Here is a 26,031-nt window from a genome sequence, read left to right as displayed (position 1 = left end):
AATAAAATCTTAAAAAAAAAAAAGAAAGAAAGAGTTGGGAAGCTCTGTTTGCCTGTGACTGGGCTGAAGGAGCTACAGAGTATATAAAGAATTAAAGTACCAGATACTCTTATTCATCCTCATGTGATAGAAGCAAAACATAACATACACCGCTATAATCCTGAGAACATAGGTGCACCTGGCTGGCTTAGTTGGTAGAGCATGCAACTCTTGATCTTGGGGTCGTGAGTTCGAGCCTCAGGCTGAGTATGGAGATTACTTTAAAAAATAAATTTAAAAAACCCAAGAGCATAAAATTTTCAGTGATTAAATTCTCTTGTATCAAAAGTAGTTACCACACTGTTAGAGAAAAGGGAAACCCCCCACATCCACCACCTTGCCCTGCCAAACATATCCACACATATTTCTGTCTCCTATCTACTCTCAGGGGGTCTCAGAAAGACACCTTTTCTCCAAAATAGCTTCCCAGCTGTGGTGCATCTCATTTCCAGTTGTTACAAGATGCCTCAAGCACACATTTTCTAAAGCTTTGACCTCTTTAGACCTCTTTCCACGTGGCATTTTTAATAGCCCCAGAGTCTCCCCCCAGGGCTCTTATTATTTCGCTTTGGGTGATTTTAGGGTTGGGTTTTTTTTTTTCCTAAAAACATGTTCCAATTATAAGCTACGATTTTATTTTTTTAAGTGGCTCTAGGCCCAACACGGGGCTTGAACTCACGACCCCAAGATCAAAGAGTTGCACGCTCTACTTACTGAGTCAGCCAGGTGCTCCTGATTTTATTTTTAAATAAGGATGCTTACCGTCCATAATTCTACCAACAACAGTTATAACACCCTGCAGTATTTCCAAAGGCTTTTTCTGAGTATATTTTCTTAACTGTCATTATAACTTTTCACAGGCCATGTTAAGCAAAATTGAACCAGAGATTTTGAAGTTAGCATTTAACTAGTTAATTTTACTGGAAGTGCTCATTGCTGAGAAAAATACCTCTTGAGAAGGAATGTACAGGTGAAGCATGAACCTCCTAGATACAGTGTACTAAATTGGGTTTTATATATGTCAATGATGATAGTATCTGTAACTAAAAGACTGTGGGGCCAGGAAATCATATATACTTTATGCATGTAACTCTCATATGCTCCTAAATGGGAGATAAACCCAGGGTGGAGAATTACAGAACCTCAATGTGTAATTCTGAGAAAGAGGGAATGAAAATTAGGCACTATTAAGAGAAGCATGTGTGCTGGAATCAGCAGTCAGAAAAGTTTTGTTTTTTTTTTTGTTTGTTTGTTTTTTTAAAGATTTTATTTATTTATTTGAGAGAGAGAATGAGAGACAGAGAGCACGAGAGGGAGGAGGGTCAGAGGGAGAAGCAGACCCCCCTGCTGAGCAGGGAGCCCGATGTGGGACTCGATCCTGGGACTCCAGGATCATGACCTGAGCCGAAGGCAGTTGCTTAACCAACTGAGCCACCCAGGCGCCCCAGAAAAGTTTTGTTTTTGTTTTGTTTTTATCTTTTATTTAAATTCAACTTAATTAACATATATTGTATTACTAGTTTCAGAGGTAGAATTTAGTAAAATTTTGTTTTTGTTTTTTCTTTTTTTAAGCACAAGCAGGGGGAGGAGCAGAGGGAGAGGGAGAGAAGCAGACTCCCCGCTGAGCAGGGAGCCCAACATGGGGCTCGATCTCACAACCCTGAGATCATGACCTGAGCCAAAATCGGATGCTCAACTGACTGAGCCACCCAGGTGCCCTAGAAAAGTTTTCTTTAAAAACAAAACACAGGGGTACCTGGCTGGCTCAGTAGGTAGAGCATGTGACTCATGATCTCAGGGCCGTGAGTTCAAGCTCCACATTAAAAAAAAAAAGAAAATCTTAAAAAAATACAGAGGATTTTAGGGTAAAAATGACAAGAAGTTGGAACACTGAAAAAGTTCAGAGGTACCGCATAAGGCCTGTGTGCCCTGAGGAGAAACCAGTAATGGAGATACGTTTATGGCTGCGGGAGAACCCGGAGAAGCTCTCTCGCTGGACTTTGTCCGCAAGAAAAGCAATTTACTTGGCACAAAGGAATCAAATTAAGATAGAAGGGAAAGAAGGAGTGGTCAGGGAGGAACCTGTGACCAATGAGTCAGATAGAAAATAGCCCTAGATTATATTTCTGAATATAAGTTAAAATGAGCCAATAAAGAAGGGAGCCCAAAGGGCAGAGGAGAGTGACTCCGAGACTGTAGCTAAGCGAGCAGCCGGTCTGTTTATGGAAAATTAATGTAGTGGGGAAGAATAGGAGATTTTACTGGACCATGAATTCATTGTGATCCCCCAGTGTGAAGTTGTCACTAAAACTATCATGTTCACGGTATTCCAATTTAGCAGTCCATTGCTGAGGTCCCACTGAGTTCTCTGGCCTCTGTTGTGCGCCCAGTACTGCTGGGCAATTCCTTTATGTGTCCTGCTTAGCTCAGTCCCATTCTCTGCAACTATTAGTCCACTCTGTCCTCAATAATATTGATGACAATGAGGGGCACCTGGGTGGTGCAGTCGGTTAAGTGACCGACTCTTAGTTCCGGCTCAGGTCATGATCCCATGGTCATGGGATTGACCCTGAGTTGGGCTCCACACTCAGTGTGGAGTCTGCTCTAGAGTCTCTCTCTCTCTCTCTCTCTCTGCCCCTCCTGCTTGTGCTTTCTCTCTCTCTAAAATAAATTAATTACTTAGAAATAATAATATTGATGACAATGAATGGAAGCAGAAAGGAACATTTATTAAGCAGTTACTATGTGCCGGGCACTGTCGTAGTACGCAGTAACTCAGGAATTCCTCATTGTAACCCTGTTAGGTGGGAACTGTTACCTCCATTTTACAGAAGATAAAACAGATTGAGATCCAGGATCATGCTGCTAGGAAACAGGAATTTGAATTTGAACCCTAACAGTCTGGCTTCAGAGCCTGAGCTCTAATTGAATAGTGCCCCAAACTCATGATCCTATTTTGCTTGAGCCCATTTGAGCAGATAACCTTGTGTGCTACTTCACAGAGAACATTGAGGTTCTGAGGGCTTAATTCCTCATTTCCTGTTCCTGTACTTAATACCTAGAACTCTTACCCACTTCCCCACATCACAAGGAAAGCAATAGCCTTCTGTCCTTCTGGAGGCTCCTCCCTCCACCTGTGCATTAATCTCATCCCTTCTTGTCACTACAAGAATCAAGACCATGTCCCATTGATTTCCAGCTCCCCTGCCCCCTCTTGCACATTCTCCTTGGTCTTCCATCTTTATTCCTACAAACATTAGTGTCTTCTGTTTTTAAGGAAATGCCCCCAAATCTCTTCCTTTTACCCTGTGTCTCTTAAGTTTCTTGAAGTAGACCATCAGTCATCTTTATACCTTTAGAAAAGGTGTTCTAGTAAGTAAATTTGCATTTGATAAAGGTTATTTAGATAAACTGTTAGACTCCCTAAGAAAAAAAAGGGCTCAAATAAATAAGAAATGAAAGGGAGGAAGTTACAACTGATACCAAAGAAATACAAAGCACCGTAAGAGAATGCTATGAACAATTCTAGGTCAGTAAGTTGGACAACCTAGATGAAACTGATACATTCCTGGAAACCTACAATCTTCCCAGACTGAATCATGAAGAAATAGAAAATCTGAATAGGCCAAACATTAGCAAAGAGTTTGAATCAGTAATCAAAAACTAAACTAAAAAGCCTCTGCACAGCACAGGAAACCATCAACAAAATAGGCAGCCTACTAAATGGGAAAATGTATTTGTAAATCCTACATCTGATAAGGGGTTAATATCCAAAATTAAAAGAACTCCTACAACTCAATAGCAAACAGTCTGATTAAAAAATGATCACAGGACCCAAATGTCATTTTTCCAGAGAAGTCCTACAGATGGCCAACAGGCGTATGAAAAGATGCTCATCATCACGCATTATCAGGGAAATACAAATCCAAACCACAATGAAATATCCCAGCACACCTGTCAGAATGGCTATTCTCAAAAAGACCGTGACAACTGTTGGCAAGGATGTGGAGGAAAGGGGAACCCTCGTGCACTGTCGGTGGGAATGCAAACTGGTGCAGCCACTGGGGAAAACAGTATGCAGGTTCCTTAGGAAAGGAGAAACAGAACTACCACATGATCCAGCAAGTCCACTTTTGGGTATTTATCCAAAGAAAATGAAAACACTAATTCGAAAAGATAGATACACCCCTATGTTCATTGCAGTTATTCACAATAGCCAAGATAGGAGCAACCAAAGTGTCCACTGACGGATATCCAAGTGGAATATACAATGGAATATTATTCAGCTATTAAAAAATGAAATCTTGTCATTTGTGACAACATGGATGGGCCTTAAGCATATGCTAAGTGCAATGTCAGACAGAGGAAGACAAACACTGTAGGACTTTACGTTTATGTGGAATTTTAAAAAACAACACAAACAAAACTCATAGATGCAGAGAACAGAGCCGTGTTTGCGGGTGGGAGGGGGGCAAAATGGGAGAAAGGGGATGAGGCACAAGCTCCAGTCATAAAATAGATAAGTCATGGGGATATACTGTACAGCATGGTGACTATAGTCAACAATATCGTATTGCATAGTATGTAACTTTGTACGGTGACAGGAGGATACTAGATTTACTATGATCTCTTTACAGTATATACACCTACCCGATCATGTTATATACCTGAAACTAATGTCAATTATCGACCTCAAAAAATATATATATTGCTCATTTTCCATAAGCCAGTTTTCATTGTTCTCTATTACACATAAAATCTCCTTAAAGTAAAATCTAAGTAATTATGTTTTTTATTTAGATTTTAATATATTGTTTTAAAAATAAACTGTTGTTTTGAGCTTTAAAAAGAAGATTATTTAGAACAAGGGAACTATTGGTCCCCCTCAGCTCTGTGCTGGTCAGAACATTCCTATTGTGTTTTATTCTGGGTGTACAATTTGAACAGTATGGACAAAGTTGCGTGTTCCTAGGAGGGGTGGTGAAGGGATTTTAAATCATGCCACATGGAAGGGTGCCTGGCTGGCTCAGTCGGGAGAGCATCTGACTCTTGATCTTGGGGTTGTGAACTTGAGCCCCATGCTGGGCATAGGGATTACTTAAAACAAAAATAAATAAACCATGCCATATGGTGGGAGTAGTGGAAGGAAACTGGACTGTTTAGCTTACACAAGGAAAGAGAAGACCCCGGGGACAATGTAGCTGCCTCAAGTTTGTGAAAGGCTCGCATGTAGAAGTATTAACCTTCTTCCATGTATCTCCAAAGACTACAGCTAAGGTCTGTAGGTGAAAGCTACAAAGAAGAGGATTTTTTTTAAAATAACAAAAGTTGTGAATAAAGATTGGTCTGCCTCAAGAGAGGTAGTGAGTATTTTGTCACTAGAAGCGCTGTCTGAATGGTCACGTGATGAATGGTTTGGGGGGAAATTAAGTGGAAGACCTGTTATTGATTATATAGCCTTTAAAGTCGGTCCTCACCTTACATTCTGAGAGAAGAGAGTTGGATCCTTCAGGCAGGCCAGTGTGTTCGACCCAGGCTGCACGGTAGAATCACTTGGGGAGTTTTAAAGAAAAATACTAACGTTCAGTTCCTACCCCTGTCTGTTAAATTGGAATGTTTGGGTCATGGCCTGGGCACAGATACTTTTTTTAAAAGCTCTCCAGTTGATTCGAATGTACAGCCAAGTCTGAGAACCTCTGATTTAGCTGAATCAAGCTGTTGAATAAAATGGAATGGATTAGTATTTTTACCTAAAATAATTGTAACTACAGCATTTGAGTCATGTGAAGGTCAGTATAATGTAAATGCCATCGCATATTGTATTTATGCCTTATTCAAATTCATATGTCTTAGAACATATTCCAATATGGAAACAAAACAATTTCTAAAGAACCGCAGTAGGAGGTTGCCCAGCGTGAAGGATTTTATCTGTAGCTGTTTTCTTAAAATGCAGGCGCGTGTGCGTGCCCCCAGACGGAAATTGCCTATAGCAATTCGTAAATAAATGGATGAGGTGATTATTGGTCTCCAAAGAATTATAAATTGGGTATTGTAAATTTGGAATTAGTGCATTCCCTTTTTTATAAGGTAACCTGGGAGCCTTTCATTTGGGAGATATTGATCTGAATCCATGTTGTTCGTGTGCTCATAGTGAAGTGGGAAGCAGTCTTGCAGAAATAAAAAGAAGCACTCGACAGTGGGTATTTCGACAGTGGGTATTTACTTTTCCTGGAGCCGCTCACAGACAGTATATTCAATACCACTATAAAAGTGCCAGATGTTTTTTCGAATTGTTATGTTTAGTTATGCCTGTAAAAAAACAAAACAAAACACATGAGAATTATTCTCCTGAAGTAGTTTTCTACTTGTTTGACTTGTATTCCCTTCTGTTTAATCTTCTCTTTCAAGCTATTGGTGTCAGTAACCAGAGGGAAACCACTGTAGTCTGGGACAAGTTAACTGGAGAGCCTCTCTACAATGCTGTGGGTAAGCTGTTGTTTGTGTATGTCAAATGCAAGGCCTTTCTCCACTTGCAAACATTGTCACCCTGAAATGTCTGGCTGAGAAAGCATGTAGTCGTGTTTCCTATACTCAGATGGGATGGCCAGAATAGTCCTCTAAGAAATTAGTTGTTCTGTATTTACCATCCTCATGTATTTATTCACATCTTGAATTAAGTCTTTCCCTTGCTTTCTCCTTTTCCTGATTATTTGTATTATACAAATGGTTCAGTGTTGCCACAATTGTTTCATAGTCCCTGCTGTTTCTGACACCTAAAAGAGATCTCACCTCCTCCCCTCAAAAATCAAAATTACTCGCGTGCACAGTCATCTCTCTATAAAGTACCTGGGTAGTTGTTCTTCCCATCTAGGAATTTGAATTGACTCATCTGAGGTTATGAAAATAAAATCTCAACATTTTAGCTCCTTCTGCTACACATTTGGCTATTTCAGCAGGGGTTCAAAAACTCAAAATCTCAAATATACCAACATTAGGTATCACATCTTACTTAAATGTAAATGACCATGAGTATAATGTAGCATACTCTTCGCACATGATATTTGGGCACTAAATGACACTGTCAGTTGCTAAAAGGAAAATTTTGTTGTAAATATACAGTCACTAAAATGCATTGTTCTATTCACAAATGGCAAAACACAAGTTTTTGTCAATAAAATACCAGGTTGTAAAAAAAAAAAAAATAAAATAAAATAAAATAAAATACCAGGTTGTGAGATGGGGAATGGAGGCAGAAATTGTCAGAGATGGGATGATTTCTAGAGCGAACTATTTTTACTTGATAGTTATTTTAGTAGTATAGTTACTTTAGTATTGATTGGAAGAAAGTGATATTCAAGCAGAAAATATACTAAAACGGTGCCTTGTAAGAGTAGCATGAAACCTTTGGAAATAATCTTTATAAAAAATTAAGGTAGTTAAAGTTACCGTGTTATCAGAGACCATTTAGTATGTCTTTTGTACTTGTGATAAAAAAATTAAAGACTCAAAAAATGTCAAAGAATTGCAACCATAGGTCCTGTTACACAAAAGTACGTGTTTTAAATATTTATTTTGTTCTCATTTTCATGAACAAATCATTTTGAATACAAGTAATGCAGGATATTACAATTTTAATGACTGATACCTAGGGGGTATTCTTTCATGGATCACTATTTGCCAACTTCTTGAACTAGTTAGGGTTTTACTTTTTTTTCCCCCTTAGGGAAAAGGAAGGACCTTCTCAAAGGAACCAAAAAGTTCCTGTTAAACTCTAACCTTTGAATTGTAAAAATGCAACTTTGGACTTTGAGTTGTCATTTTAAAATAATGCAACTAGGTTAGTTGAAGTTATACTTAAAGTAGAAGATTTAAGTTAATATTTTACCAGAAATATTTTCTTTTCTGATGTGCTTATATACTCATTTCCTTTTCTTCTACCTTTGTCCCTCTGTGCCCCATCCTATGTGCTTTCCAGTATTAATTTCTACTGCATCTATGGGATATGAAGAACTTTTTTCAATACTGAACCATGCACATGTCTTGAGAAGCTCTTATGTGTTTGGTGCTATACTGAGTGTGTTATGGAGGATATGAGTTATTGGCCAGTTTTATAAACACTTTGTAATCTACTTTTGGTAAGAGACTAACACAGAATTAGGGAATCGTTGATAAACTATGCTGCTAAAATGAATAGGAATTAGAGCAAGTACATGTTAGTATGGATTTTGAGTTTTGGGCATACCTTTGGGGGAGCTTGGACTCCATCTTAGGGCTTGAAGAATGTATTGGATTACATTAGGAAAAGGGAAAAATGAAGGCTAGTGTGAACAAGCTATGAAGGTGAAAATGTCTACACATATTTCACCGAAGAGTGAAGAGACTGATCAGATTCGCAGATAGGGTGACTTATTTATTAGTTTTAATAGAACTAGCAGTGATAATAATGCTCAATAAGGGCTAACATTACTGTGTGCTATGGATTGTGCTAAACACGTTGCTCATATTATTTAATCTCAATGATCCTGAAGCAGGTTTTACTTGCCTTATCTTAAAAATGAATTATGGGGGGAACAGCTACATAACTTGTCCAACGCCATATAGCTGTAAGTAGAGGTAAAGCCACAGTTTGAACATAAACCTCTCCAACCCCAAAGCCTATGTTCTTGTTTGGATAAAAAGGGGTTGGTGCGGATATAGAGAGTGCTGAAAGCTGTACACTGGGTAACATGGGACAAAGTGAGTAATAAAGGAGAGTTTACTTTCCCATATGGTGGAATGGATTGTTTCAAATGCACCTGTCTACCAAGAACAGCTCAAAAATTACAAAACAAAATAAAACTGTCTGAGGGACTGGAAGGCTACCAAGGCAGTGAATTATGGGACCAAGATCCAGGAGAGAAGGAAAGCCCAGAGAAGTAAGCCTGGCATTCGGTGCTGCTTATTCCCTAGAAGTACTCGTAGATTCTATGAGGAGTATCTGAGGCTAAGCAGCATTTTCATAGGTTCATGGAAATAGGGAGGCAAAAGGTAGTCAGGCTGCCGGGATAGAGATGAATATGGGCAAAATCCTAGACTTTTGATTGCGACTGTGTAGGGCCAACCCTAGAAGTGAGGTAAACTGAGACTACACTACCCATCACAGGAGTTAAAGCCCAGATTCAAGTAATTTAAAGCACTGAGTGGATTATGGTGATCTAAGATTGCTAATGCTCCTAGCCTGACTTTCTTTCAGAAATAAAAATGAACCGTTTCTGAAGGAAAATTATCTCTAAAGTTCTTCATATACGATTTCTAGTTTTCTATAAAAAAATAATCAAGCATACAAAACAAGACATGACTAAAAACCAACAGAAACAAATAACCTTAGAAACCAACCCATAGGAAATCCTGATATTAGAGTTATCAGACTTTAAAGTTATCATGATCAACATGTTCAAGGAATGCCTTGACAAGTTTGGTCACCTTAGCCAAGAGTTGGGAATTTAAAAATAGAAATTCTGGAACTGTATTAAAAACTCAGTTGATGAGTTTTACATCAGATTAGACACAGCTGAAAATGAATTAGTGAACTGGAAGAGAGATCAGAAGTAAATACCAGACTGGAGCACGGAGAGACAAAGGTTTAGAAAACAGAAAAGAATCTGGGAGAAAGATGGGGTAACGTGAGGAGGTCTAACATATTTATAATTGGAGCCCCAGGAGAAAAGGAAAGAGAAATGATACGGTTTTTCAAAACTGATGAAAGATATCACAGATTCAAGAAGCACTGTGATTCCCAGGCAAGATAAATACACAGACTTTCAGTTGATTTTTCAATGGAAACAAAGTAAGTCAGAATACAATAGAATGAAATCTCTAAAGTGCTAAATGAATGTAACTTCCATCTAGGATTCTATACCCGTGAAAATATTCTTAAGTAATTAAGGTGAAATATAGAGGCAAAGACAGACAAAAACTGAATTTTGATGGCATAAAACAATAACATCTTAACGATGTTCAAAATTTATTAAGAATTAAAATACACAACAACAGTTGTACATGAAACGAATTTAGAGTAGATGAGTCTAAACTGTTTTGAGGTCCTTGTATTGTCAAGGATGCATGTTGTAATAATCTCCAAGCAATGAGAGTAAAATAATGTATAATTAACAAGCTTATAAAGGGGGAATATTGAATGATTAAAAAAAAAAGGCAAGAAAGGAAAGAAAAAGGAATGTGAAACAGGAAGGAAGGACAAATAGAAGGCATTTAAATCCAAATATGTAAGTAAGTATATTAAAAAGGACGAGATTCATTTCTCTGCAGTAAAATCTGGCAAAGGTGTTGAGATTACTAATCAGTGGGTGGGATTAGTGCCAAGACAGTGGAGAGAAGGCAAACCGGAGAGACCTTTTAGAGGAAAGTCACAACCTGTATGTTTGTAAATCAGATAGGACATAAAGATAAATGGGGGTGGGAGGGGCGGAAACAGGGCTGCAAGATTTTTAGCCTCCGAGAACAGAAGGAAATTAAGATTTAAGGGGTGTCAGCCTGCTTCTTCGAACAAGGTGAGTATTGGACTTGTAATCAAAGCTCATTTCTGGGCAATTAGGCTTGTGGCTCTTGTATAAAGAGATTGTTCAAATGTAAGATGGAGACTTAAAGTCGGTACCAGAGAGGTGAGTCTCTCAGTTTATTATAGATGACTTCACTGTAGGAATGAATGTAAATTATTCAACAAAAGTTCAAGTGCCCGTCTGGGTACAGGTTCTGTGATGAGCCCTGGGCAGCTAGTGATGAACCAGGCAGGCACCGTGCTTGTCTTTGTGACTCAGAAGGCTAAGGAGAGGAATCTGGAAGTGAGAAGGAGGAAGGCGAATAGAAAAGTAGTAGAGAGAAGGACTAATTAGCTGAAAAGGGAAGCCACTTGGTCATGACAAGGATAGATTCTGCCTCTAATTTTATGTCACCCAGGAAAAGGCTCAGGTGTCATATCTCCATGCAAGTCGCAATTGAGACTATCAACATAATATTAAATCTTCAGCAGCTTTCTCTTAACACAGGGTAGGACTGGTGGAAACAGAATTAGATTTTCACTTACCTTTGTCTTTGAGCTTCTTTGTTTATATCAAAGAATAAATCAAACCCATCAGTCTGTGGGTTTGATTCTCTCTCTCTCTCCTGTCTCTTTCTCTTATAAATCTATCACTGTAGGCCTGTCCTCTTCATCTCTCTCTTTACTTACTCAATTATGTAACTGATTAGCAGCGTTTGTTATAGACAAGCCAATGAGAGAAGCAGTCTACACTTCTCTTTTTTAAAAATTGCTTTTTTATGTGGCCTGCTGGTTTATGGCCCAGGGGTCCTTAATAAGCAATCAGCTTACTCACCCCCAGTACCCGTCCTGTTAGTGGACCTGAAATCCATTTGATGTAGAAGTTGAAGACTGAGAAAGGCAATTTTTTTCTTGCTTGCAATAAAGGTGTGTGTGTTTACTGATGTCTTTTGTAACACATACAGTTACAAGCACAGAAAAAAAGTTTAAATCGGTCCATTGAGGCACAGATGGCCTGTTTCATATAGTTTGAGAATGTATGTGTTGTATGGTGAGTGAGGTAAACATTGGTGTGGTACCTAAAATAGAGCAGTGTCACTTGGCATCACCGCTTTGCTGTCACCAGGCCCTGATGTAGCCATTGACTCAGATGGGCCTCCCGGCTGGATTGCAAGAACTCTGTGGCCCTGGGTTGTTTGGCTTCTCTCGCCTGGCTTCACTCATCCTTACCCCCGTGGTGGTGCTTTTCTCTCCCCCTCTTAGTGTTCCCTTCATCAGTATTCTTTTTTTTTTTTTTTTTTTTTAAAGATTTTATTTATTTATTTGAGAGAGAGAGAGAGCACATGAGAGGGGGGAGGGTCAGAGGGAGAAGCAGACTCCCCGCCGAGCAGGGAGCCCGATGCGGGACTCGATCCCGGGACTCCAGGATCATGACCTGAGCCGAAGGCAGTCGCTTAACCAACTGAGCCACCCAGGCGCCCTCTTTTTTTTTTTTTAAAGATTTTATTTATTTATTTATTTATTTGTCGAGAGAGAGACCACAAGCAGGGGGAGATGCAGGCTCCCCACTGAGCAAGCAGCCCGACGCGGGACTTGATCCCAGGATCGTGACCTGAGCCGAAAGGCAGATGCTTAACCGACTGAGCCACCCAGGCGCCCCTCCACAGACTTCCCTGTACCCCCAACTGCTGCCATTTTTCTAAGCCTTTTCCTTCTAAAACCAACTTTTATTATTAGTTAAGGTCTACACACCTTGCGGTCTCCTAAGTATTGAGTGAGAGAAAGGTTGAGGTTTACAAATACACCACAGAGGAAACCGAGCACAACTACAACGGCACAACCAAGGCCAAAAGCACTGAAGTGGGAGGGAAAGGCTTGATTCCGTGATGTTTAAGATCTTCATGTGCACGTTTCACTGACACCACCAGTAAAACATTCTGGCCTAACGACAGTGGCCCAACTGTTGCCCTCCTTCTTGGACAGGTTTTGTCACTCTCTGTTATAGTTGATGGGTGTGCGTGGCAAGCCTAGTGCCATATGACCCTTGCTCCAATAGCTTTCTATAGAGCACAATTCATGCTTTAATATAAAAATATTATTCATATTAAAGACTAATATCCAGGGAGGCAAGAGTCACTGATTTAAGACCTCTAGTATATGTAAGAAAACCACCAACAAAAATCATTTGTCTTCGATCCATTTTTCTTTATTTAGATGGTATGGCAAACATTTTTTTCTAAGATGTTGGATTTAAGGTTTCCTGTGGGGCTCCTCGCTGGCTCAGTCGGTGACTCTTGATCTTGGGGTTGTAAGTTCGAGCCCCACTTGGGTGTAGAGATTAGTTCAAATAAAATATTAAAAAAATAAAAATAAAAATAGGGGTGCCTGGATGGCTCATTTGGTTGAGCGTCCGACTCTTGATTTCAGCTCAGGTCATGATCTCAGGATTGTACTCAGCACAGTCTGCTTGTCACTCTCTGTCTCTGCTCCTCTTCTCTCTCTCTCTCTCCCCCCCCTCGAATAAATAAATAAAATCTTTAAAAAAAATACAGTTCCCTATGACATATAATTGTTTACGCAGAGTATTGAAGTTGTAAACATTGATCATCCTCTTCGCCTTTTTTACTTTTTATGTACTGGTTAAACCCTGAGCCAGTGATTAAGCCTGTGTAATAATTTATCAAGATCTGAAGGAACCTTGAGCTCAATTTTTTTAACCTTTTCTGGGACTGGATTATATTTCAGAGTATCAGCACGAAAGAAAACCATAAATGACAAGCTACCTAAAACTTGGAAGCACACTTGTCTTTAAACAACAGAAGTGTGGTTTTGTTTTTATTGTTTTGCTTTGGAAGGGAGCAGGTTTTTTTTTTTTTTTTACTTTTGTAAGATCTAGAATATTCAGCTTGATCCAGATATACTTAATTTCTCCTTATTTCAAGTCCTTTATTACAAGATTCTTTGAATGTCTTACACTTCCTTCAATGCGGGGTAAAAAAATTCTGTGTAGTTTGCATTTAATGAATTCTTCAACTCTGGCCAATTTAAAAAGAAACTGATTTTGATTTCAACTTTGAGGTTTCTGATCTTCAGTATTTCTTTATATTCCGTTTAAGACTTTGAATTCATCCTGGCTTACCTGTGTCGTAGGGGTTTCAAGCTGGATTCAGACTCTGGGTTCAAATCGTGGCTTTTCCACTTACTACCATTCTGTGCCTGTTCCCTCAACAGTTAAATTGGAGAAATTAAAAGTGTGGACCTCTTAGGCATGAGGTAAAAATGAGTGAGTTAATACATGTAGAATACTTGGAGTGCCTAGCAGATTAGAAGGCTTCAGTAGTGTTAGCCATGGCCAGTGTTCTGAATGGGCTGATAGTCTTTTTAATCCAGGAATGCCAAATGGAATGATTGATTTATACATGACAAGTGTTCTTAGGAGAAATGCAGAGCTTACCTGGGTCACACACACTCATGTGAATCATTGGCATTCTGGCATTTATACACCTAAGAGCTGAAATAGTTTTCGGCCCCCACATTGGGGCATATATATGTTTTAAATCACCCCCCTCCCTAACTCTCCATTTTTCTTTTGGCCCCATGTGATTTCTGAAAATGTCATCAGGTGAGGGACAGCCATCAATTATAGCCTCTTCTCCTTTGCAAGTGACCTCTTACCCAGCTTAATTAATAGCTTAACTTTTGGCAAGTGATAACACATAGCAGTGCAATCTGGTTGACTATTATTCTATCTCTTGTGGAGGAAGCAACCTGATAACACTTTGTGTAACTGTCAGCAGTCCTTGCTTAGGGTGTGCTCCGGAACCTGGGGCCTCGCTTTCACCTCCCTGCCAGCCCTGTAGCTGCTCACAATCAGCCCTCCCAGAGGAGATGTATTATTTGCCTTTGCTTCTAGTCCATTGAAAATAATTCCGATTATTTCTAGTTATTTTTAAATTTTTTTCTTAGGTACTTTTCCCTTCTGTTGTTCTGACTAACCAAAAATGATACAAATTTCTAAATATTCTCAAAATCATCTCCTCCTCTGGACTGTAACTACGTCACCAAACTGGCCCTGGTCTGTGGGCATTGAGGTAACCGCATTTCTCTTCACTCTTAAAACTGTTTTTTAGACCAGACCAAATCTAATGGACCTACATTGGATGTGACTTTATTTAATACAAATGAAAGTTTATCGCATCATCCAACTGGGTTTTTTTAAACTTACTTACTTCATGGTTTGAACCATTTAAATCAGATTTACTGGGTCTAAATAAGGGACATGCCTTATAAAAGCAGGCTGTATAGTGTTCTGGACTCCCGAGCATCTGTTTTCCTTCTTCTTCTTTTTTTTTTTCCAAATGACTCTGGAACTTAGCAATCCCCTGTTCCCTCAGGACATGCTTCTCCTGTCTGTGGTGGTGGGCTTCACCTCCTGCCACCCTATCAGGGAAGTGCTTTCTTGGGGCCATGCCTTCCCAGAGCAGCCTTTTCCCGTCTTCCTGTAAATTGCCGCAACAGAGACTGTGGCACGCTCCTTCGCGTCCCTTTCTAGGGAAGGCTCACTCGCTACAGCACACAGCCTTTTGCGATTCACGGGTTGGGTGAGCAGTCAGTAACCAGCTGAGCCACTTCTCTAAGCAGGGCGCGGATACGTGGCCAGGTAGGGAAGAGTCATCCTGAAGTAGAAGCACGTATTTCCCTGGCCTTTGTCCACATGGATGAAGTCCACCAAACCAGAGCCTCAGACTGCCCTGTCTTCGTTTCCTGTCCACTCCATGTCTCTTCCTTTGCTCTTTCTGTGCTCACATGCGTAGAAAATGTTCGTTCTGGGGAACTTGCCCAAGTGGTCTCCCATTTTCCCAGTGGTCCACGAGAGAACACAGACCTTGAATCGGGCCACCTCTAGCATGAATTGCCATTATTTCTCCTAATGCTCCAGCCGCTCCAGTCTCTCCAGTCTCTCCTGGCCCTTCAGATCCAGTTGCCGTTGTTCCCTCTGGCTCTTCAGTTCCAGCTGCTGGCACTTCCTCAGGTATTGGTGCTCCGGCTCCTGCTCACTTCCCGGCCTTCCGACTCAGACACGATGGGGGAAATTGACCACCGCTGCTGGATGTGGATCTGGCACTTTTTTTGATTGTTCTCGGAAATTACCTCCGCAAGGGGCTCCTCCTCCAGCTTGGGGTCTTCTCTTTGGCTTTTGGTCTCTTTTCCTGCAAATCTAATTCTGCCATCTTAGCTTCTTTAATGAGTTTTCTAATGTTTTTGTTCTTAATTCAATTAATTTTGAGCATTTGTGAATTGTTTGGTAGTGTATCAACCACTGACATTTTTCTCTTTGGCAGTTATACTAATTCCATTCCATGTATTCTAATTGCTTTAATCTCTTGGGCTGTAAAAACAAAGTGAATCTGCCAGCCTTCTGTGATCATGGAATAATGGCAGGAGAGGGACTACGGAGACCATCTAGTCCAACTGCCTTATTTTATAGTCAGGAAATCTAAGCCACGAGGGGTGAAATGACTTGCTTGAGTCACATAGCTTGTTGGTGGCAAAATTGGAAGATCTAGAACTTTGGTCTCCGAATTTCACATCCGGTGTCTTGACTCATTTTGCTGAGGGGTTGATTCTGTGGATTCCACTGTGGATACTTGCAAGCTCTCAAGTGAGGAGTGAAGTGCCTAGTTATGTAAGTGGTCACTGTCCAGGAGCAATCGAGTCACAGAGCCACTGGGACTCAGGGGAGCCACCTGGTCATCAGTTTGTCTGTCATTTGGTTTTTAAAGAAATGATTGGAACAGATTGCATATCCTAAAGATCATGCCCTAGAAAAGAGCTTCTCAAGTTCTAGAATATGAATAACTTGGGATGCTTATAGCAAAAGTAGAAAGACTCGGGCCTTCCTTGCCTAGACCTGCAACCAGAATCCTGCAAGGTAGGGCTTGGAATGTATGATTTCAGATTTTTCCAGGGGATTCTCGTTGTGCTTTCTGGATAAGGACCACTGCTGTGGAGTATAGCAGTGTTTCTTAAAAGGCAGGCACCTATTTAAAAGGCGTATTTCTGGGCTCCCTCCCTGGACCTTCTTAGTATTCTAGAATTTCAGGGAATGGGGTCCATCTTTAAGCTCCCTAGTGATTATTTACATTAAAATACAGAAAAACCATGATCTAGGAGGCTTTGAGTCATTAAACAGCCCAGAACAATGACTTTCAGGTCCTTTGTTCATGTCCCTTGATGAGAAATATATCTTCCATCATGATTCATCAAACTCACATAACTAAAAAGTTTCACAAGTCTGTACTTACCTTACTGAGTTCAGTGAACTCTGTTATTTTCCATTCTAATCCATCCTATTTCATTTTTTAAGAGTAGGTAGTCAAAACACACTCAATTGATTTTTAACCCCCAGCCCAGTGTAGCTCGAAACACTGAGAACTGAGACGTGTTTGTTAATTCTACCTGTCACCGACTCAAAACTTCTCTCTTGAATTCCTCTCCTTTTCCCAATTACTGCTGTTAACACCTGCTGGGATTGCCTATGAGGAAGGTCTACTTTGGTCAAAGTCTTGCAGTACGCCCCTCTGTGAGAAGTGGACTGCCTTGGCGCCCTGGACAGGGGAGTTCTCGCCAACTCCATGCTGCTGCTGCTAATGGCTTATATCAGTCACAGTGCAAGTAATAGAAAACTCAGCCCTAATTAAATAAAGTGCAAGTTTTTTTTAAAAAGTAATTATTTTGTTCATGGAACCAGCAATGCAACAATAGCTTAGTTCAGATGCTGTTTCACTCTAGACTTGGACAATATGACCTGGATTCCCCGCAAGTCTTCTGGGATGGCTCCAGATGTGGCCAGTTCAGCTCTCTCTCTTCCTGGGGGCAGCAGGCCCAGCCACACACTGCCTAGTGGTGCTGAGGAGAGGGGCTCTGGCAGATTGAGCACAAATCTCCATTGGGCTGATTAGACCACACTGTCTACTGAACCAGTCATGGGGATGGGGATGTGATCCTGGAGCTGGGGGTAGGGTCGAATCTCCGGCAAGCCACATGGCTGAGAATGAGGGAGGGACGATTTCCTGAAGAGAATTTGAGATACTGTTCCCAGGAGCAAGAAGAATATGTGGCGGGCAGCAAATGCAGATGTGCGCTACGGGCCACGGATTCCCCTGGTGTTCCTCTCTGCCTCCTCTTCCCTCAGTTGTGATGAGCCTTTTCTTGCTGCTTTTCACACCTGCAGAAAGCAGTCTATTGTGCTGAAGTAGCCGCTGTCCAAATCAAGCTCAGGCAGCCCTCGGGAGAAATGACAGTTTAAGTAATTAGAAAGAACTGATTAAAATTCACTACCGAAGAGAACTGGTTTTTATTTTATTTTTTGAAAGATTTCATTTATTTGACAGAGAGAGAGACAGCACGAGAGAGGGAACACAAGCAGGGAGAGCGGGAGAGGGAGAAGCAGGCTTCCCGCCGAGCAGGGAGCCCGATGCGGGGCTCGATCGCGGGGCTCGATCCCAAGACCCTGGGACCATGACCTGAGCCGAAGGCAGACGCTTAACGACTGAGCCACCCAGGCGCCCCAAGAACTGGTTTTTAAATGAACAGAAAGGAATAGTCTAAAGGGTGAACCAAACTTTGCAATGAAGTGGCCAGCATTCTCGTGTGTAGTGGACAAGCCTGTTTAATCTTCCCTGGTGCCCTTTAAATAAACGATGGGCCTGAGGCTTTTCAGGAGGCCTCCGAGCGCAGTCAGTGCCTAAAAATACCAAGTGACCACTAACAGATTAAAAGTGATAGAAGTTAAGCACAGAACTTAAAGCTGACACATAAAACTCAGCTGACCTATTGGTTACCTTTCGCAGTTGCTTTATGTACTATGTGATACCTTCTCTTTCTCAGGCCTTCTGTCCTGAAGCAGAGCAGAAATATTTTCTACTAGAGGATCAGAAAGTGGACAAAACTTACTTAGTGTAAATAATGTTGATCTCTTAAAATAGATTTTTTACAGTCCAGCAGGGAGCAAGAATGGTGACCTTTAAACAATTCTTTTAACAATTCTGGCTTCTAGCCTGCTTTTGAAATGGAAGAGTTTAATGTACGTAAGCATTTCATACATGGGAGACTGAATCTTACTTTTTCCTTCAATAAATAGTGCCAGGTTCTCTGCTTTGTCACAAATTGCTCCCAAGTTTTGTAAGGTACCTGCTTTATACCCACTACGGTGATCCTGAGCGGTGTGTTCTGCCCTTGGCAACTGGCCTGCCGAGCACGTAGATTTTCTCTGTACTCACGTATTCTGAGAAACTTCTTATCCCAAACATTTTTTCATGTTTTTTTTTCTATAAAAAGGTTACAAATTAAGTGCCCTCAGGTTTGTATTGTTCTCCTAACTTGGTCTATAATTTTGCATAAAAGCTTTAAATTCTTCCTCATAAATTTATTCTTTTTTCTAACAATATGCCCATTCATTTCTAATTTTCTAATTTCAGTCTTTTGAAAGCTCTAGCATTTTAATTGCTTATGGAAACTAATCAGTCTCCTATACTTGACAGTGATTTCATTAAGATCTGATTTTTTTAAATGAAGTTTTTCATATATGTTATTATATTTTGGTCTGTAGTGTGGCTTGACCTGAGAACCCAGTCTACCGTGGAGAATCTTAGTAAAAGAATTCCAGGAAATAATAACTTTGTCAAGGTAAGAGATCTCTTCAAAAGTATACTGTAAGAATGCTTGTTTTTAAAAAAGGTTTAGAGATTTCACCTGAAAGACTATTCGGGCCTTCCATCCTATTGCACAATAGTTATTTGATATGTTTGATAGACTATTTCTCTGCAGACAACTGAGGACAACTCAAGTATTTACCTTTCTGTCAGAATTCTTGCCCTGTAGTGGATTAGAGGATTCATACTCTGAGGTTGATAGGCTGGAGGGGATTATAGAGTGTCCCAGTGGCTTCAACCATACTCCCTCTTGTTTTCTCCTATCTGTCTAAGAAAGTTCTGGATGCTTTTGAGTTTTTAGGCATCTGGATTTAGGGAGAGAAATTAAAAGTCACTCCAGCTCCTCACTGAACTCTTTCTTCATATGAAGGAGGCTGATAAAAAGTGCCTAAATTTCAGTCCATATGTAGAGCTCTCTTGAGTTAAACGAAGAGAGAGAGAATTTTTGAAACAGGCAAGGTATTTTTCTTATCAAGGTCAAGGCCCACTTCTCCTAGCATGCAAAGGAAGTTGTTTTTTTGGCATATCCCCTTTGTATTTGTCAGTGGGACTCTTAAAACAGTGGTTCTTGGTTCTGAAACTAGGGTTCAAATCCCATTAACTGTAGCAGTTTAACAAACCATTCCCTACCCTCACCCCCCAAATAACTTCAGGCTAGTCCTAAATATACCCTTACCCATTTCCTATTCTGTTCCTCTTTGTCACCATGCACAACCCTCACCCCCTCCTCCAGCTGCACTTTGCTTCAAGTGATGCATGTTTTTCTCTTCAGGGCCGTTTTAGGCAACTTTCACACTTGCTACCTAAATCATTAAAATGAGATATTATCGACTACCTCACTGCTGGCTTTGTGGGATGACCCTTGGTCCTTCAAATCAAAGAGGAATAATCCCATAAATTATTTCCTCTCATTATTTTTGAGTATTGATCTTACTTTTATTCTAGGAAAGCTAGAAAACCATGGGTTAGTTATAACTTACAGGGTGCAGTAAAATATTAAATGGTTTGGTTTGAATTTTTTTACCAAACATATCCATAGCAGATAAGAAGGAAAAAGGTATCACTTTCTGTAGGTAGGTGGTAAATCAGGAAACTAAGGATTAGGGGAGGGGAAAGATAGTTGCATTATTTTGATGTATGTATCATCTTAACCACTTTCATCAGCCCTTATAAATATATTTGGTATTTAATATACTAACAAAAATAAGAGTTGGATCTGTTCCATTCTCAAGGAAGATTGATAAGCCCATATGTGTTTTATATTTAGCATTTATCCTTTATTCAGTATACCCTCCCTTTGTTTAATGTACTCACTGAGTTTTTAGGCAACTACTTTCTTAATATGGAGCAACTCAGTGTTGCTTCCTTCTGGCATGTCCTTGAGCTCTACTTTATTCTCCACTTATATTATGTTATTTGAATATGTATGTGTGTATGTACATATTTATAGTATATTTTTTACACATATAAGTATATTGTTATTAAGTCTTACATGTTTTAAAACCTAAAATTTTCTGGTTATAGTTTGATATACTCTCTGATTTTTAATAGTTTAAAATATCACTTTCATGAAATATAAAATGAAAAGGCAGAGTTTCAGACTAGGTTCTGCACGTAATACTCATCACAAAAGCTAACGTCTGCGTGTTCACCATCCAGATTACAGGATGTTGTGTCATTTAATTTTCTCTTTACCTTGCAACGTGGATGCTCTTTGAACTGCAAACATATCACGCTGATCTTTGTTCATGAACATGCCTTCCTGTGCCATGAGACAGGAAAATTATTTTTATCCATAATACCATGGGGTTGACTTTAGGGCCATTGAATATTTTGTGATTTATTGAGTTTCTCAGTTTGGTGTTTTATTTTTTAGACTAGTTGGTAATTTAATTTGCTGGCTGAATCTCATAACTGTGTTTAGTCCAAGACAGGCCTTCCACTTAGCACTTACTTCAGTGCCGTGAAACTTCGTTGGCTCCTTGACAATGTGAGGAAAGTTCAGAAGGCTGTTGAAGAAGATAGAGCTCTTTTTGGGACCATTGATTCATGGCTTATTTGGGTATGTTTAAATATAATGTATGAACGGAGAAAGTTTTTCAGAATTTTTTTAGACTGGCTTGCCTGCTCTCTATTTTCTACCAAGAGTTCCAACTTTTTTTTAAAGGTTTTATTTATTTATTTGAGAGAGCGAGAGAGCGCGTGTGTGTGCATGCGTGAGCTGGGAGAGGGACGGAGGGCGAGGGAGAGAGAGAATCTTAAGCAGGCTCCATGCCCAGCACAGAGCTGATGTGGGATCGATCTCATAACCCTGGGATCATGACCTGAGCCGAAATCAAAGAGTTTGTCACTCAACCAACTGAGCCATCCAGGCACCCTGAGTTGAAACTTGTTAGTTGGCAAAATTATTAAGAAAACCCACTCGAGACAGCAGAACATTTCAGCCTCCATTTAAGAGGCATTTTTGCCTACTTCCTCCTTATTTTTCTTGCTTTATTTCAATAAAAATGGAGGGTGATTACCAAAACCACATCTCATATTTATTATCTTTAGAATAAGTAATTTAGGTAATTTAATTAGTGATTAGTAATTTAGGTAGTCTTTTTCTCTTGCTTATCACATGCTCTTTTCCAGTGGTCATTTCTTAAAGGAAGTAACTATTTAACCTAATGGAACACCTGTGTGACTTTTAGCATTTGCTTTCAGCATGACACAGCTGTCTCTTATTAAGCCATAATATGAAAAAATCATAGTGGAATTTCGATGGATAATCTCTTTGCCTAAGCTGAACACAGATGAGTAGAAACTAACATTTTTGACATTTCCCGGAGTTATCTTAAAAGTACATGTTCTCTCTCCCCCTTTCTCTTTTTTGTTCTCTGTTATTTTTCTTATGGGCATTTTCAAATATACCCAGAAGGAGAGGGCCTAGTGTAATGAACCTCGGCAACAACATGCCAGCTACAGCAATCAACTGTGGCCAATCTTGTTTCAGCTAAACTCACACGCCCTTTCTCCCCACAGATAATTGTAAAGCAAATCCCCACACATACAATTTCATTTGTAATTACTTCAGTAAGTATGTGATTATCTTTTTCAACATTCAAGAGAGCTTCAGAGGAATGTTGCCCCATTCTCACTTGCCAGATCCACAGCAGATCTTCCAGAACCAGTACCAGGAAGCAGTACTTTCTTCACCCCTCCCTGTGCTTGACCAGGGCACGCTGTGCTTGGTGCTCTCTTGGCCCGCAGTTTTCATACCTGTCACAGTTGAAATAGTTCTGACAGTAGTTCTGACAGGGTGTGGCACCTGTGAGCTGCAGGAGGGAGCTCAGTTAGCTGCGGGGTGGGGGACCTACTCCCGGGATGCTGAGATGCCTTTCCTCCACTGTTGTTCCTTTCTTACCTCTTATCACTCCCACACAAAAGAAAGCAGCAGTGCCCGAGGGTATTAACACGGGAGAATTTAAAACTCTGCTTTCAGGATAGTGCTTGGGTAGGCACAACCCAATGAGAATTGTTACTCCAAAAAACTAAATCACAAACAGAGAAACAGCAGCACAGAGTTCTGTAAGATCCTGAAGAGGCAGACATGTTGATATATTTCACTTTGCCAAATGTAGTTAAGACTGCCTTTTCCAAAGATAACGGATGAAAACAAAACTGATTTTTGTTTGTTTGTTTGTTTAACGACCAGTTTACTAGAATTCTGTCTAATACGGTAGCCACTTAAGCACGTGTGGCTGAGCACTTCAGATATGGCTAGTGTGAATCAAGATATGCTGTAAGTGTAAAATATATACTGTACTTAAGTAGGTAAAATGTTGGGGTGTCTGGCTGGCTCAGTCAGTAGAACATGCGACTCTTGATCTGAGAGTTGTGAGTTCAAGCCCCACGTTGGGTGTAGAGATCACTTACAAATAAATAAATACATAGGTAAGATGTCTCAGTAGTAATTTTTTATATTAAAAGATATTTTGGGGGTGCCTGGTTAGCTCAGCCAGTGGAGCATACGACTATTGATCTCAGGGTTGTAAGTTCGAATCCCATGTTGGGTGTAAAGATTACTTGAAAAGTTTTTTAAAAATAAATCTTTAATAAATAAATAAAAGGATATTTTGGATATATTGGGCTAAATAAAATATATAGTGTTATTAAAATTAATTTCAAGAGTAAAGAGTTTTACTCTTTACCAAAATTTACTAAAATTAATTTCAAGAGTTTTACTCTTTACCTGCTTTATACTTTTTAAATGTAGCTATTAGAAAATTTAAAATTATGCACATAGCTAGCATTGTATTTCTATTAGACACTGCTGAAAACTAGAAAATTAAGTGATCGACACATTCCATTCTCCTGCTTTATGTACTCTGCTACTGATTATGGCCCTTGACGACATGTAAATTAAATTGCAAATGAGGGGGTGCCTCGGTTGAGCATCTGACTTTTGATTTTGGCTCACCTCATGATCCCAAGGTCCTGAGATCGAGCCTGCATTGGGCTCTGCGCTCAGCAGGGAGTCTGCTTGAGGATTCTCTCCCTTGCCTTCTGCCCCTCCCCCTACTCACATACTCTTTCTCCTTCTCTTTCTCTCTCAGCTAAATTAAATCTTTTTTAAAAATAAAAATAAATAAATAGCAAATCAGTACAAATCTAACGTCCTTTTATTCCATCTAGAGTTTGACAGGAGGGGCCAACGGAGGTGTCCACTGTACAGATGTCACTAATGCAAGTAGGACAATGCTTTTCAACATTCATTCTCTGCAATGGGATAAAGAGCTCTGCGAGTGAGTTGTGTTTTGCCCTAAAAAGCACTTCCCAATACGTTAGCTACTCATCACCTAAATCTTACTATTTTCAGATGTTGGTGGAGCACCAAACTTGAATTGTTGATATTTCAGCTATAGTATACAAGTCTATACTGTGTATTCAAAGAAGAGACTATTGTTGGATATATAGCAAACAGGCCAAATTAATTGTCTTGATTAGGAAGATTAGGTCTCTTTAGAAAAGTACTTTGTTTTCTGTGTGCTTCTTATTTTTTATCAGCCTGTATAAAGTTAGAATGATAAATACCCAAACATACAACTATGTTCTGCTGGCTTATTTAACTCTGCACTCAAATACGTCCCTTTTTTAATTGCTATTTACAATTTTGTCTTTAAATACATATAAATGTTTCTAGATATTTATTTAAAATAGTGTTATATACCCAATATTGTCTTACTGTTTTTCAGATTTTTTGAAATTCCAATGAAAATTCTTCCAAACGTCCGGAGTTCTTCTGAGATCTATGGCCTAATGGTAAAAAAAAAAAAAAAAAATTAATTTCATTTTAAAAAAAAGCTTTACTATTCAGAATTCAAAAGTCAGTTGTGTTACATTTTCTAGTTTGAGAATTGACTTTTCTGTAAGTATTGGTAGTATATAAAATAAGAAATTAGTGCTGTTTAAGTAGTTTTATAACTTAAATTTTAGAATCCTTCTTACCAGTTGGTTTTATATTTTATAAACTTTCATTGGCTGTTCTTTGAGTATTCTACTTTTAAGGTATTTATGCAATAATTAACTACAGAAGGTGGCATGGGAATGTTTGAGCCTGTTTATTCTTTTAATTGAAATAACTTTAGTAGTTGTGGTATGTGCTTATAATTTATAGGAAGGACTCTTCACATGTTAGTGTTCTTTCTCCTGTTGAATCTCTTTTAATGGCTAAACCACGTTTTTATATTAGATTCTTTGTCAGCCTGAGCAAAACTTTAGCAAAGAAACTGAAAACAAAGAGTCTGTTTCTGATTTGTGATTGCTAATTGAACTGGTTTCCATAATGGACATTTTACTGTTGCTTTCACTGAAATGGAGAGAAAAAGTACTTTCAGCAAAAAGTGTGATTAGCATCACTGAGTATCTCTGATTACGCATCAGGGCTGAAAACCTCCAGGAGGATTTGAACTGGTATTTGAGCACAAAAATCTAGAATTTATGATAAAATTTAAAAATACATCTAAGGTCAATTGCAAAAATATATATATATATTGTTTAGACATTTCATGACAAATATTAGAAACTACTTACAGAGTTAGTAATAACAGAGTTGAATACTAAGTGCTCTGGATAAAGCTTGAGCAGAGTCCTTAAATATTTCATTTATAATAAAGCCTTCTAAAGCATCATGGAAATTTTTAAGGGAAGCACGGCTCATCTACAATGAAAGTGCTTGGATGACTTCATAGCTGTCTACAGACTGCCTTGGGTCAGAGAAAAAAACTTATCCTTGAGAAACAGTTTTAGAGAATGGTTGAAAAAGCATTTACTGGCCTAGTTTTTTTCTTGCGTTTAAAATATTATGCTTCTGTCCTCCTTTTTCCCCCTTGCTGACTATAGAAAATCTCTCATAGTCTGGTGAGTAGGTTGCCCACCAATTATGCTACCCATTCATTTGGAAAAGATAACAGTGCATTTCCATTTAGTTTTAGACAAGCAGAAGTCCATTTACTAAGCAGATTTGTCTAGAATCTCCATGACCCTCCAAATTGCTATAAGCTCTAGACAAGCTCTAGGTTTTCTTTAAACTCAGTCATGTCTGTTTGTTTTTAAGTTTCCCATAAGACTGAAAATGGTATTTCAAAATAAAAGACTAAACTAGTTTTCTGGAATGAGAAATTCTGATGTTCCCCATGACAAAGTACAGTTGTGATGTGCTTTGGGCTTTGGCATAACAGGGAAATTAGGCGTAGTTTTTAA

At 39.4% G+C, this 26,031-nt stretch overlaps 1 protein-coding gene across 5 annotated transcripts in view; it reads left to right on the top strand.

The window, feature by feature from the left end:
* Nucleotides 1–26,031, top strand: part of GK (glycerol kinase) — a 74,038-nt gene that overhangs the window by 16,059 nt on the left and 31,948 nt on the right. For 2 of the 5 annotated variants that reach the window (XM_078064166.1, XM_078064168.1), the window contains exons 4-10: nucleotides 6,448–6,525; nucleotides 15,513–15,605; nucleotides 19,185–19,261; nucleotides 21,212–21,349; nucleotides 23,965–24,074; nucleotides 24,525–24,591; nucleotides 25,672–25,689. In XM_078064166.1, the coding sequence (XP_077920292.1) occupies nucleotides 6,448–6,525; nucleotides 15,513–15,605; nucleotides 19,185–19,261; nucleotides 21,212–21,349; nucleotides 23,965–24,074; nucleotides 24,525–24,591; nucleotides 25,672–25,689 (581 nt within the window). The remainder of the gene's footprint in view (nucleotides 1–6,447; nucleotides 6,526–15,512; nucleotides 15,606–19,184; nucleotides 19,262–21,211; nucleotides 21,350–23,964; nucleotides 24,075–24,524; nucleotides 24,592–25,671; nucleotides 25,690–26,031) is intronic. The other 3 variants (XM_078064167.1, XM_078064170.1, XM_036068775.2) reach the window with 3 other exon arrangements.

The sequence above is a fragment of the Halichoerus grypus genome, chromosome X, assembly GCF_964656455.1.
Source record: "Halichoerus grypus chromosome X, mHalGry1.hap1.1, whole genome shotgun sequence".
Taxonomy (NCBI): domain Eukaryota; kingdom Metazoa; phylum Chordata; class Mammalia; order Carnivora; family Phocidae; genus Halichoerus; species Halichoerus grypus.
This window is presented reverse-complemented; position numbering and strand designations above follow the sequence as displayed.